Here is a 13,571-nt window from a genome sequence, read left to right as displayed (position 1 = left end):
TGAAAATATGATCCGTGGCTACATGTGCATGCTCTCTGGCTATATGCACATGCGAAAAGTGCACGAATTTGAAGCATGTATGCACTTTGTAATGCATCGTTTGATGATTTCAATAAATATCTATCAAATCATTTATAATTAAATAACAATAAATCAAAATAATTAAATAATAAACTATTTTCTGCTTTAAAAACACAAAGATTATATAAGAAAATAATTTATGTTTTTAAAGCAGAGAATTTGTGTTTTAAAGCGTCGCTTTCCGGAGTAGAGATCTTTAAACTGAATAATTATTGTAAGATTTTTACCGAACACCCCGTAGAACCAATTTGATTCAAAAGAGAGGTGAAAAAAAGTAAACAGCCAATAGGAAAACACAATTGTTCATTCGCTGATAAAAGGATTGCGCTACTCTTGTAATGTAATCTAGAGCTCTAACCAATAGACGGCGCCGGCGGCGCGCAACATCCAACGAAATACCCAGTAGGCCGGTCTATCGTGACGTCACGTTCGTCAGCCTAGTTGGGTTAGGTTTTACGCTGGAAATTCTAACGATAAATTTTTTGTTTGACGATTGATGTTTTCCCCGTGTCGCGTTGGCCCGTGACCGAGCGACGCCGAGGTGCCTACGTAGCGACGGCCGGCGATCGTGTCTCGCAGAGCGTGCGATCGCGAGGGGTTCGCGTGGTTTGGCGTATATGAGATTTTAAACGGAAAATGAGTCGACATGAAGGTACGTACATGCACCGAATCAGGCAAGTCAGCCTGGGAGACGGGCGACCATACGCAGGGATTTATCGCGGCGAGCGGTTTTTGGGTTGCGTGGGGCATGCGAAATCATTCGCCGTGGATCCATGAGGATCCTTGACGGTGTCCGCGGGACCGTCAAATCGCGGGGACGTCCCTTTGACACGGGACACGTCCCGCGAGCTCCCGTGGCCGAGGGGCCTAATGTCAGAGGCCAGATGGCAGCACACGGTGAAAATTTACGCGAATTTCTGCGGATTTTCGACGTTTTCCCAAGAAATCTTTGGAGATTCGCGACAATATTTACTCTCCTTCCGCCACGGTCTATCCTGCCTGATCGTCGGCCACCACGTCCGATCAGCTGTCAGGCCGCCCTACCGCCTCAGCTGACTCCCTCTTCAACACGGTCTCTCCTATCTCCCAGCCCGTTTCCCTGACAAGTCTTCCTTTCAGAACATATTGCAACCTTTTTCCGATGTTATCGTGATCCTTCTGTACGAATCCGATGCACAGATGGTCAATGGAAATTTTACATAGTGACTTGTATCCTTGGGTGGATCTGCCTGCCATCCTCTCGAGATCACAGCATCATTGCTTAATGTGTGTCATAAAAATAGTTTTGCGAGCCGTATTGCTTTCAAGCCTCTGACTTTTGAGATTTTTAATAAAAGAAATAAAGTTTTGCATCAGTTTAGTGGCACATACAGCACAGGGAAATCTGTGTACTCCTTGATTAGAATTTACATTTTTTCAGAGCCTAAGACATGTTATATGTTATATAATTTCATGTCTGATGCAAAGATCAAGCTGAAGTACTTAGAAATTCCAATACTTTTGTATGCCATGAACGTCAAGTTAACATTTTATTATAAGCTAAATATAGTGTATCAATTTTATAGTGAATTAAGAAATATATATATGTGTTAAGTTTATACCTTTTCATGAAATGTAGATCAGTTGTGCTTTTGTACTTATCATACTCGGATAGTGTGTATACTGTGTCCAAATCTTGCTTTGCATTGTTGCAAGGCTGTGACTCGTATTTATTCCACATTGCTATTTATAGTTGTATAGTCATCTGACTTTGGATATAGTAGTAGGAATTCCTTATTGGCAAGTTAAAAGTATTCTTGGGTTTGTGTTTTGTATAACGTAATTGTAAAGTAAAAAAATTTTTTTAATACTGAAGTGTTAAAAAAATATTAAATACTGTATAAGAAATATTTTTTTAATTAACAGTATTGCATATTTAATATTATGCGAACTAAATTGTTTAAAATTTATATAGAGGTACACATATACACAGTTTTTCTTAAAATGTTGTTAACTATTGTTAACTAATGATAAACATTATTCTTTTTTTCTTTTAATTAGCCTTTTGTCTTTTTCATTTACATAATATATGTTCTCTACCATTCTTTTTTGTTAAGAATAATTTAGAGTTAATGTATATTAATAAAAAATAATTTTAAAAAATGTAAAATTTAAATTAATTTTAATATATTGAGTGGTAAATTTGATACATGATTTAATTCTTATACTTCATATAACATTTATTATTTTATTTTGATATTTTTAAGCTATTTTAGTTGTACTGATATATCATTTTTTCCTTTTTAAAATTAGTAAATAATAAATAATAAATAATAAAAACTGTCCAACATATATAAGATTAGTGTAACTTTGATAACTTTCAATATATTAAACCACAATTTGAATTTATATGCTTATTATAATTTTATGTCTGAGTCAATATACATTAAGGATTTATCATATTACAAAAAAGTAATATTATATAATTAATATAATAAATTATTATATTAATATAACATAACAAAAAATTTATAAATAAATTCTAATACATCAGATACAGGGTATTTAAAAAATCTGTATGAAATTTATATGTATATGATATGTAACATTTTAAAAATATTTTTGAATTTATATTGAGTTAAACGTCTTCCTTTTAGGGGTTAGCTGTGATTCCTGCTTGAAAGGAAATTTTCGGGGTCGTAGATACAAGTGCCTTGTATGCTACGATTATGATCTATGTGCCGGTTGCTACGAGGGAGGCGCTAGTACCACTCGCCACCTCACAGATCATCCTATGCAATGCATACTTACTAGATCTGACTTTGGTAAGGCTTAATTATAATATTTTTTGTTGATAGTTAATTATAAATATTGAAATGTATGGTTAATTATATTAAATATGTATATATAGAGTGCTTTAAAAGCACTCTATATGTTTCAACTTTTCACATATATTATTCAACAGAATATGTAAGAAGACAATTCATTTATTTCAATGCCAAACTCTCATACATAATTATAAATACATGAGGTATAATAAAATTTTTGCAACTCAAGCTTTTAGTTGCGCGGTACAATATTTTCAATGATAAAATAAATTTAAAAAATTTTAATTAATTTCTCTTAAAAATTATAAATATAAAAAAGGAACAAATTTCAAAGCATAATTATATAATAACATTAAGTAATTTGCAGATGACATATATTACTGTGATTAAATTTTAATTAATATCTAGTTGGAACATAAGTTTGTGGCATTTTTTAATTGAAATTTAAAAATAATATTTAGATATTTGTACACAGATTTATTCAATTACACATATGTTATTATGAACTACTGTTTTAACCCCAGTATATTATATTAACTTTTTACTAGAATTATACTATGGTGGCGAAGGTGTGAGTGTAGAACAGCCTCAATCCTTGACTTGTCCTTACTGTACAAAAATGGGCTTTACCGAGGCTACATTACAAGAACACGTTGCTGCTGATCATCCAGATACTTCGTTTGAAGTCGTACGTGTACTAAAAGATTCTCATATCCTATTTATAGGACAGCATTTTTTCAATTTTTTTTTTTTTTTATGTGTACCTAATATTTTTTTTAAATATTTCTTTAAAGGAGCTTTAAAAACATTTAAAGAAGAGTAATCTAAACTAGTAAAGAACTAATAGGTTAAATATCTAACGATTACATAAATGTATAATTTATGTACTTCTACAGGTTTGTCCAGTATGCGCAGCAGTGCCAGGTGGAGATCCTAATCATGTAACTGACGACTTTGCTGGCCATCTGACATTAGAGCACCGCAGTGGACCAAGGGACCTGATTTCCTTTCTGGATGAACCGACTGCAAGTAGACATGGTGTTAGACGGATACCGCATCCATCTAGAGCCGTTGGAGCTCCGCGTGGGCGTAGGTATGTACAAGACTGTAGATATCTAATGACTTATTTATTTAATACATTACATACTTTATTAAATATATAAAATATTTTTTTTTTAATATTGATATAAATTAAAAAATAAATTTTTATAATGATAATATTTCATAATTGATTATATTATTTATAGACTTTATCTTCATACAAACTTTTGTATTTATGTTATTAGATTTTTTGCAAATTTATATTCTATCTGTGTCTTTATATTTTTATAGAAAAGCTGTTTTATAAACATATATAATAATTGATATATAAATCATGATAAATTAAAATTATTTTTAAAAAATTAAAATTGACAAATTTTATAATTAATTACAAGTTCTTAATATTATTATTTTGTATTGGATAATGTTTTTTTAAAGTCATCATTGGACCTGCAGGTCCAACATGCATTTTAGTTCATCTGGAGGGTTAAGCCCAAGTAATCGCGAAGGTATAGATCCAATTGCGGAATTGCTGTCTCAATTGTCAGGGGTACGCAGAAGTGGAGGAGGAAGTGGACAAAGTACATCGGCACCTACACAATTACAACAATTACAAATGCAATTGCAATTAGAACGACAACAAGTTCGGGTATAATTAATTTTTACTTCACAAAAAAGTATATGCATATTTTTTTTATAAAATTTATTGAGTTATGCATAATCTTCATGTCATGTGTCATTATGTCTGAAGGACATTCAAGTTGAATTGTGTTTAAATATACATATTAAAATGCATCGCGATTCATAGCCTTGTTTATTTATTTGATAACGTTGGATATTTATTACATACAAAAACTTAATCGTAAGATAAAATTAACAGAAAATGACAAATTATGAAACAAAAATAATGAAAGTAATTTTGAATGTTTAACAATTATGATATGCAAATATGTATTGCTAAGTGGCGTATCTAGCTACATATATCATTATCAGTATCTCAATATCAATTCTTGAAGTTAATCTCAGACCAATACACACATGATGTGGATTGCATATTTACTTGTATTAAGTGAATAATTTAATTCTTGTATTACGTTTTTCTCCCCCCCCCCTCTCTTCCTTTCTCCCTCCCTCCCTCTCCATATTTATGTATATGTAAGGGAAGGGGCAAAAAATTATATATATATATATTTAGCTTTATCGTTTAATGATAAATATATAGAGATTGTTTGATGAGATAAGATGTTATAACTAGAAACAAAAGAATAGATATTTATAAGTAATCTAGCAGAACATTAGAAGGACAAATAAAGTTAGAAAAATAGGGAAATGTTTAGAAAAAAGACAATTTCAAAAATTTTGTTCAGTTACTGACTTATATAGAGTTAAATTATTAAATTGAATTTTTGACTTTAATACAAAAGATTAAGAAACATTTGGTCAATGATAGTAACAAATAACTCTAAAGTAAGCTAATATTTTTTTTATTACTTAGTCTGTTGCTGCAGCAAAATATAGTTATTATATTAGAGAAAGTAATGTTGTTTTTAATAGTTTAAATAGTATGTAGTTATTTTATTGGTAACTTGTGAGTTATTTAAATGGTTATCATTCTAATAGTCGTACGATTTTTATAAAAAGTATTGGGCAAGTGATTAATTTACTTTGTTTCCAGTTCTGGTTATTTCTAAGTAACAAAAGTAGCAAATTAATTTTAGTCAATAGTCTTGTTTTTTTTAACTGAACTTCTTACACGATTTATTTTCTTTTTCTTGTTGTGGAGAGAAAAACATTGGAGAGAAAATGAGGAAGGATGAACTATGCAAGAAGTTCAGCTAAAAAGAATAGACCCTTCTTGTAGTAAAAGAATTAATCATTTCTTACATATAAACAATATGATTACTGAAACAAAATATTTTTAGGCTGCTAGACAACAACTCGAAAGATTACCCAGAAGACAGACGCAAGTGATCGGTTCTGTAAGTGGAGGCAGCGGAGGTGGCGGCGGTGGTGGCGGTCATACTACTACTATGGGGACAACGAACAGTACAAGTAGTAATAATAACGCGACCAATGCGGCCAACCCGTCCGGTGTGTCTTCTTCTAATTCACAGAATAATATGTCTCTATTACCCAGGTATGTATTTTCCTTTTATATCTTTAATTAATAATGTACATTTTAAAGTTGCAAATATGAAATATTGTTTACACAATTTATCGATATTAATTTCATTAAACAGGTAAACAAATCTGGTTAATTTTATGTGCACTTTGCTAGCGTAGAATATTGATTTGAATTATTCATATATATTGAATCAAGATTGAAAATTCATGCAATGTGCAAAAGAATAATGGCGATCAGTCAAGCGCATGTTCTAATGAAAAAAATTTTTAGTCATTTTTTGTTAGCCTATATATTAAATGCACAAGATTACGTGTTGTATAAATTGTTGCCAAAAACCGTATTATAAATATCTACATATCTATTTTGAGCAACACTGATATACATTTTATCATATATCAACATGTGATATTTATAATTGAAAAATATATATCCATGAACAGTAAAGAAATAAACGTTTAATGTACTGGAATAAAATGATAAATATTATGACGCTTATTTTAATTTCATAAACATGATTTATTTTTTCATATGTGCAGATGCATCATAACTACGCCATCTGATTCACAACTACAAAGTATTGAACGTGAGAGTGCAAATAGGAGCCTTTTTGCACGTGAACTTATCGTCGGAACGCTTTCTCAAACATTGTCAGATTTGATGCAGCAGCAGTGCGCTGTGCAAACACCAGCGTCGAATGCGACTACTGCCACGACCAGTCCTGAAACACCAAACGCCAATACTTCCATTGTTTCTGCAAAGAAATTGGGAGTAACTCAGGAAGCGAAGAGGGAACAAGCGACAAGTAAACACGTGACATCGCAGGCATCTATACAGCAAAAAGAATCGCATATTCTGCAAGCTGCTGCTGCTGCTGCTGCTGCTACTACTGGCAGCGTAGGTTCAGGTCTGCAAAATCAGGGCTTATCCTCGAATCCTAGTAGCATTGCAACGCAAAATCCACCTATAGTTCAAACATTGATGCATAGTGTATTACCTCAGCCATTGGTAAGCATCTATTTTTCTGATAAATAATATGATATGTTAAAATACTTATAAAATTGAGTAAAGATACAAAAGAGATGAAAGTAATATTTATTTAAAATTAATATATTACTTTCTAATATATATTTAATTTATAGTAATATATTTGAAATTAATGTAATACTTTCTAATATATGTAATAATATAATAATGTATAATATAATAATATATTTGGAACTCGATGTAGCAATATCTAACATCTATCTTTCCCACATACGAATTTATCTCTCACTTATCTCATCTAATTTTGCTATCATTATGCATAATGCTTACGTCAGTGTTATTTCAAGACACGCTATATCTAGTTCCAGAGACGTGATATTGTTAACGTGACAATTGATGGACGATAGAAAATCGAAATAGTCCTCATAGAATTTCGTGTGACTTAGGTATTGCAGCAACCACTGCCGCCACCAATTAGGAATACTGGTACTGGAACTATCAGGGAACCGATAGCAGCTCCGGCGCCTGCTTACCTCAGAGGTGGAGTTGGCTCTGTCGGAGTAACAGGCTCTTCGCGTAGGAAGCCGGTTAGGGCAGTAGATGGCAGAAACCAATCTACGGAACCGCCACCCCCACACTAACCCCTCCTTAGCCCATGTACCCATCCTCTACCCTGATTCCTCACACAGGATTCCCTAGCACTAGTCCTAGCACTGTTTAGAACACCTCATCATTATTGTTATTATTATAATATTATATATTAATAATTATTCGAAACGCCCTCTCCTTTCCTTTTCCTTCTTGTCCTTCTCCTCTACCTCATCCTTGTCCTCATCCTTTTGTGCCCTAACGCTATGACAACTTTCCCGAACTTTAATCTCGCCATTTTTGCTGTTACGTGACATGGAACAAGGGCAAGGGCTGATTCGCTTGCCGCTGCGGCATATTTGCGAATAATGTACATAACTCACACTTCTTGCAGTCATGCTCGAAATATATAGAGTTCGTTCGCGTATACTACTCTTCTTCGAATGAGTCTTGCCACGTTCTTCCACGCTGACGTGCTACCACGATACGGCGTTACCTTTTATCCGCTGGAGAGCAGGTGTTTGCGAATCAACAAAAAATGTGTTGTTAAAAAGAAATTCTTATGAGGACAAAGCAATATTAGCATTTATCGTTCGGTTGTTGAGATATCGAAGAATAGTACGAATAAGGATTAATCAGATACGTGGATCAGCATATTGATGTAAGAGTTTAGCAATAGTACATATTGATCCAATGAGATGGTGAACGAATGTGTACGCAAGTGTTGCTTTTCACATTACATTTTGTGTATATTATACACATTTACTGTCACATGATACCAAGTGCGAGAGATCTTATTTGATCAGTATACCCAGTACAAATCGAACGATCGATCGCTAATGTGCTATGTACTTGAAAAAAACGATGTACCTCCCTTTTTCAGATAAAGATACACAAGTGCAAAATCATGCCTGGGTTGGTCCGTACTAACGCTTTTAAATTGCTTTAACCTACAGATAACTTCTCCGGCGCACTAATAGTGGAAAAAATGACTATAGGAATGAATGTCACGAATGGTATAACAGTGCAGAACAACGTTGCTGCATATTTTTCAGATGACTACTTAGATTATAATTCTCGTTATAATAGACTCCTGTATATGCTTTACAATCAATAAATCATTGGTATAATGTACAAGAAAGTCATTTATAGTCTATAATTATCATTCGTAGCTTACACGAAACTTCCTTTATTTTTTAATTTATTTAAGCAGAGCTGACTCGCGCGCGCGCTGTGGCATTTTGCATACGCAAGTAATAGAAGAAGTTGCTAAAAGAATAGAGATGTTGAGAATAAATTTTCCGTAATAGACTCTCCCAAGTAGATTTAATAGTTTAATTAAATTAGATTTTTAATTTAGTAAAAATCTCGGTATTGGCGGACCATCCCTTGGCATACACATGGCATAAAAGATGTGTGTCATAAAGTGGAGAGATTATATTTAGATATAACTTATTAATTTATGTCAGCCTTTAAATTCAATAATTTAAAATATATGATCTTTGGCGTTTAAATGTATTTAATGTTTTACTAATGCTTACGTATTGTTTGTCAGAATATTAATTTCCGAATTATCATATATTGCAATTTTTTTACGATGTGATGCACAGAATTAAAGAATAAAATTTCTTTTAAAATTAATCACTCCATTTTAAGGCACTGAACAATTGCAGTAATCGTAAAAAAAATTGTGTTTTTTATCAAATTCGTACTTCGGTCTATATGTTTAAAAAGCGTAAATTTAAAAAGAATGTGATTCGGCAATGGAAAATCTTCAAAATTTTCTTGAATTTTATCGAAATAGCAAGCCAAATCCTTCAAATATATCTAATATTTTTTTAATAGAGATATATTTATTTCTTCTGTAAAATACACAAAGGTAACATCGGTAACATTGTATCGGAGTATGCGTGCGATGTATATGAATGCATCAGTAAAATTTTTACTGAAAGTAAAATTTTAAAGGTGCTCTATTATACATCAGCGTTATTTGCTTTTCTCATTTTTTTTTCTTCGAGTACTTATTCTCTTATTTTCTTCCTTTTTTTGGCATGTTACTGTCGTATACATAATATCTCTTGCCTTGTCCTCTTCCTGTCTCTCTTTCTCTCATCGATGTTCTTGATCCAAATTATCTCTCACTTAAGATCCCGTGTGAGCGTGTAGCTGCAAGATGTGGTAGCTCTGCAAACCGTGCAACGTTTTACAAGTGCGCAAAAATGATATATACACGCCTCATAAATCCATGAGGAAAAAAGAATTAAAATATTTAGTGTGCGAATCTACTACGATATAGAGTATGAACTTCAAAGCTTGACCATCTTATTTTCTGTGTGCAAGGTCGAGAAACTTCAAAATTAAATTTAAAAAAAAAAGAAAATATACAGATTGTAAAAAAAACCTGTTTAACTTTTAATTGCGTCGTTTCACCGACGTTTATCTAATCTTGAATGTTTTGCCTGTCTCTCTACTCGTATTCGACATGTGTATACTTTAAACGAGTGTTTTTTTTTTAATAGCTATTCACGATCTTGTACTTTGTATTATGTAATTAGTTGCAATTTGCGAAGAAATAGATCCGAAACGTAAAATAAAATGGGGTGCACTTAATTGCCTTAATGCAGGATGCCTGAAAAAATTAAAATGTGAAAAGAATCGATACCCCTCTTTGAGAAACGGATGTGCCTGCATTGCGAAAGTTTTTGCGCATGATGCTCCGTGATGAAGTTAATACTGTACTGAGCTAATTTTAATAAACGTATGCGTATGTAAAATTACCAAATTGCAGATATTTGAGCGAATTTATTGCACTGTCGTACGTTACAAATCGACTGTTGAAATCAACGATTCACGCCTAATCCGGAGAGTGTTCAGGAACGAAGCAAGACTCTAATGCAAGTTTAGTTTCCTGATTTTAATCAATTCTTTTTCAACGATCAATCAGCTATAATTTTCTTCAAATTTAAATGCACGATATTACGTGACTTTTTTATTCATACGTGAAAAATTACATTTCCCTTGTTTCCACGTCACTGTCTCATGTGAAATTTTTTTCCTTTTTCTCTTCATTCCAGATATCTCTTTGTTATTAGCGATGCGATATGCCATATTATTATTATTACGAGATAATTTTTAAAAGATTCTGCAAAATAGACTTTTTAAATTGAAAGTTATCAACTTTCTCCAATTATTGTTGATCGAGACTCAATCTGATTTTAAAATTTGATTCGTAGATTGTGAAGCAAATTTTTAAGAAATAAAGAATTCAGGATTTGATGAGTACATACAAGTACATATTTCATGGTTGTAACAAATGCATCCTGAGCAGAATGGAATCGAGCGCAATAACGTCACTGTAGTTCCCGAAGGAAGAGAACGTACGACATTTCCCTTTCTCGTTTCTTATTCTAATGAACAAAAATTGTCTCCTTTTCCCATGAACAATGTTTTGATTGTATTTACTACATTTTACGTACTGTTGTTTATCATATAAGAGAATTATATATAAATTATATATATATATATATATATATATATATATATATATATATATATATATATATATATATATATATATATATATATACATGTAGATAGAGATGCACAGAGAGAAAGAGTGTGAGAGAGAAAGAGAGAGAGAGAGAGAGGCACGTATTCATAATATGTGCTAGTATATCGTTTTCTGAATACGCGTCACGTAATTAATTATGTTTGCGCACATGCTGAAGCAAATCTAAAATAATGCAGTCGTAGGTAATAAAAGATATGTGATGGGACTAAAAAAAAAGAAAAAGAAGCGACGGAAGAAAGAGCTTAAAGAGCGAATACTCAGAAGAAAAGTGGAATTTGTTAAATCTCGATAATTTACTCTGATTGTATTACTCTTATTACCATACGTTTCTTAATCATTAATCTTAAGGCTTGTTTAGATTCGCGAATCGACGTAACGCCTTGTAACATATTAGACAATTATTGATAATTTTAAAACGGAGGGAATGTCGTCGTTTTGTGCGCATGCATGTAGAGTGGCAGATCAAGTGAAACCGCTCTCGTTCGCAACAATCATGTATTGTAAAGGCGTAAGAACATTTATTCTTATGTGCGTACATACATGTCCTCTTCATTAAATTGTTTAATGTAGCCATTTGCACGCGTTTTGTCAACATTGAATGCGAGAAAAGTTATCTTTCTTACGTTTTCATTTTGTCTTTTTTTTTTTTTAATTGAGGTAATCTCGCTCATTTAACGAAAGCGAATATTACGGCATGTCTGTACGAAATGTCGAAAGCAAAAATAGTGTAAATATAGAATATATAAACAAATAATTTTTTGCGTGAATGATCGCAACAAAAAAAAAAAAATATAAACGATGGCGATGCAATCGCTACCCGAAGAGGATCAAAGATCCGTCATCGTGGACCGCGGTTTGTCGAATCGAATTCATTGCAATGCGATAACTGGGATTGCTCTTTTATAAACGGAAGAACAGGGAACGATTTTGCGAAGAGAATATCGAGTCTTTTTGTTTTAGCTGTACATTTTATCCCGCTTTTAAAACGGTCTCGTTCGGCTTCAAGCGTTAGGAGGTGTGCAACGAGGCGTAATTGTAGAAGACAGGCTTATCCATTTTCAGCCGGACAGGCTCGTGATCAAGAGCGAGATACTTGGACACGAACTACATGTACGGAATTCCGGAGTTCCTCAAATGTTTGTCGAAGTTTCACTCTCGTAGATTTTCCTTAATCTTTACATTCAAAGTTCTATCATCTATTTCGCTGTAATTCGTGTCATATAAATCGGAAAATTTTAATATAAATATAATAAAATGTCTGGCAAAGAGCGTCACTTTTTCAATAATTCACGACTCTCGTTCACGATTTGGTCCTGCTGTTGATTGATTAAGATTAAGTGCGGAGTTTGATGTAATTTCGGCGAGTTCGATTTCTAATTGCGTAGAGAAAGATTTTTAGCAGAGTTATTGTCCTGAAAAATATAATAAGAGAGAGACTTGTGAAAATCTGAGCTCAAGAAATTATACTGATTCCAATCCTGATTAAAATACAGTTAAAAAGATTTCGATTTTCGATTAATTTTGATAGTGTGTTTCTCACGAGCCGTAGTCAAAATGCAGAGAGTGAGAGGGTGGAGAGAGAGATAAGCGATGTGCATGATGATAAAGGAAGAATCTTAGAAGCTAAAGAAGCCGTATGTATTAGATGTATAAATGGTAGAAAGAAAAGAACACGCTGACGATAGTTGCTGATCCCCCAAGAAAATTTTAGATGCAAGTTTGCCATTGCGCTGTTCTTCTGAAGAAACGGGGTGCGATGATATGCAAAGAAATATGAAAAAACTAAAAGAATCCCAAACGAATCTTCACATGGAGTCTTTCTCCAATATATAGAGCACAAGAGATCATTGTGACCAGGCGTCCTAATTGCATCGCATAAGATACTTGTGCGATAGATGATGGTATTAATTAGTTTGCACGTTTTGTCGTACCCACACAGGGTCATCTTTCACGCGGCGTGCCTGAGACTCTACTCAGATTGGTGTTGCCACAGACAAAACTTAATTTGTAGATGAGAGAAAAGTGAAGTGATCATGTAATTTCTCGGGGAAGAAGCTCAATCAGCAAGCGAAGTAAATGCGAAATAATTATCATCGAAATTCTAAGGTGTTGCCGGTGTTTAAAGCGGCGAACTTCTTCATTGAGAATCAATGAAGCTTTCCTTCGGAATGCAACTTCGATCAGGAAGAGAAGAGTACCGAGCGACGTTTCGCTATCAAGAGTGAATCATAATGCGAATTGTCGCAGCTGAGGGAGTTCTTCGCGGATTTTTACCTGACTTTTCGATCGACGACGCTACACACGACATACATACGAATGCACGAAAGTGAGAGTGTGTGAATGAACGAGAGAAAGAGGAAAGAGAGGGTGCGTT

At 33.2% G+C, this 13,571-nt stretch overlaps 1 protein-coding gene across 2 annotated transcripts; it reads left to right on the top strand.

The window, feature by feature from the left end:
* Positions 1-501: 501 nt before the first annotated feature.
* LOC105194648 (E3 ubiquitin-protein ligase KCMF1) lies at positions 502-10,403 on the top strand. 2 transcript variants are annotated; one of them, XM_039454999.1, is made up of 8 exons: positions 502-733; positions 2,718-2,885; positions 3,437-3,576; positions 3,785-3,981; positions 4,386-4,578; positions 5,852-6,066; positions 6,591-7,059; positions 7,468-7,599. In XM_039454999.1, the coding sequence occupies exons 1-8, from the start codon at positions 718-720 to the stop codon at positions 7,477-7,479; spliced, it is 1,410 nt and encodes a 469-aa protein (XP_039310933.1). In that variant the 5' UTR covers positions 502-717; the 3' UTR covers positions 7,480-7,599. The 2 variants fall into 2 exon arrangements, with proteins under 2 accessions (XP_039310933.1, XP_011157976.1); XM_011159674.3 differs by having other exon boundaries at positions 503-733; positions 7,485-10,403.
* The last annotated feature ends 3,168 nt before the right edge of the window (positions 10,404-13,571 follow it).

Source organism: Solenopsis invicta, chromosome 11, assembly GCF_016802725.1.
Source record: "Solenopsis invicta isolate M01_SB chromosome 11, UNIL_Sinv_3.0, whole genome shotgun sequence".
NCBI lineage: Eukaryota > Metazoa > Arthropoda > Insecta > Hymenoptera > Formicidae > Solenopsis > Solenopsis invicta.
This window is presented reverse-complemented; position numbering and strand designations above follow the sequence as displayed.